Raw genomic sequence first — 1,307 nt, 5'->3', positions numbered from 1 at the left:
TTTGTGAGTTTTTATAAAAAATTTTTTTTTGGCTCAACACCTTTCATGCCCTTTAAAGAACTAATTTCTGTGTGGATTTTTCTGAAAAACGTCGATTAAAGGCACTAAAAATGTTAATTTTCAGTTACCACGGACTCTTAAGCTAAGGAAATAAATAATCTTTGCCGGCCATTTCTCACTAATTTTACCTCTGAAAACAGGTGACCCCCACCCCCTTCATTCGGAAATATCTCGACTTGTATTCAAGATAAATGGATATTTTTTATCATTCAAATAAAGACAAGTGAGCAAGCTTTAAGATGATACCAATACCTCTACATGCCCAAAAATTGACGAGAGCCTTATTCCACCACGGTGCCTCACATGTTATTTTACTTAATTTCCCTAAAGTTTAGGAGAGAAGCAGACCCCTTTAGCTGCATGGTTACGAACAATTTTCCATTCAACTTCTTTAAAAACAACAACGGCAACCTTAAGAACAAATAAATGTTTAAAAAAATAGTTTTGATGTCCGCATAAAAAGACTGTTTTCTTCAAAACAGGTTTGATTACAATTTATTGAAGTTAATTTTATCCACAGTTTTTCAGAATGAGCGTTTCTTTCACTACAGACGACACAACTGTCATGGACCCCTGCACTCTTCCGGTACTGGGTCTTTGCCTCATCGTTTTAGGTTGGCTGTATCAACGGCAGATTCGAACCAAAGACAAGCAACTTTACGGGCGAGCCATCCCCGGACCCACTGGGTGGAGGAGTATGAAGGCCTTTCTCAGCGGTGCTTTCAATAACAACCTTCACATCTTTGCCTGGGAGTGCGCCAGACGCTATGGCGACGTCGTCCAAGTAAGGCCTTTTGAAAGTCAGCTATTGTTGCGAATACATTATTCCTGCTAACACAATTGGTCGCTTTTTAAGGACAAGCGGGCCAACCCAGATTTCGGGGGTTTACAGAAATTTTGACCTACAAAAAAAGGGGGTATTGCCCTACCTATAGAAGGAGTTTGATTTCATTGGTGTGTATATTTGTTTGGATATAGAGAAAACTCTCATTGTCTTTTAAAGAAACTGAAAAAGGGTCCAAAAACTTTAACTTCGATTTTCTCAAAACAGCACTTTTCGGGATAGCCCCCTTGTGCTTAAAAGCGACCAATTAAAAGTAGATAAATGCTAGGTTTTGGTTATATGAAACGCCACCAGACAGATTATGAAGAAAGTAATTGAAAGCAAAATGTGAGGTGGAAAGGGCCAACACACACCATTATGATGAAAAAGAAATCTAAGACAAGAAGTTGGAGTGAGGTTGGGG

General features: G+C 38.9%; 1 protein-coding gene across 1 annotated transcript in view; it reads left to right on the top strand.

Annotated features, from left to right (window-relative positions):
• Window positions 1-611: 611 nt before the first annotated feature.
• LOC101859689 (steroid 17-alpha-hydroxylase/17,20 lyase) overlaps window positions 612-1,307 on the top strand; it is a gene marked incomplete at its 5' end in the record, with an annotated part of 10,753 nt that continues 10,057 nt past the window's right edge. Inside the window, 1 exon segment of the mRNA XM_005093177.3 lies at window positions 612-844. Coding sequence (XP_005093234.1) covers window positions 626-844 — 219 coding nt within the window.

Source organism: Aplysia californica, unplaced genomic scaffold (genome assembly GCF_000002075.1).
Source record: "Aplysia californica isolate F4 #8 unplaced genomic scaffold, AplCal3.0 scaffold00059, whole genome shotgun sequence".
In the NCBI taxonomy this organism is placed as follows: domain Eukaryota; kingdom Metazoa; phylum Mollusca; class Gastropoda; order Aplysiida; family Aplysiidae; genus Aplysia; species Aplysia californica.
The sequence above is the reverse complement of the archived record's forward strand: the minus strand, read 5'-3'. Positions and strand labels throughout refer to the sequence as shown.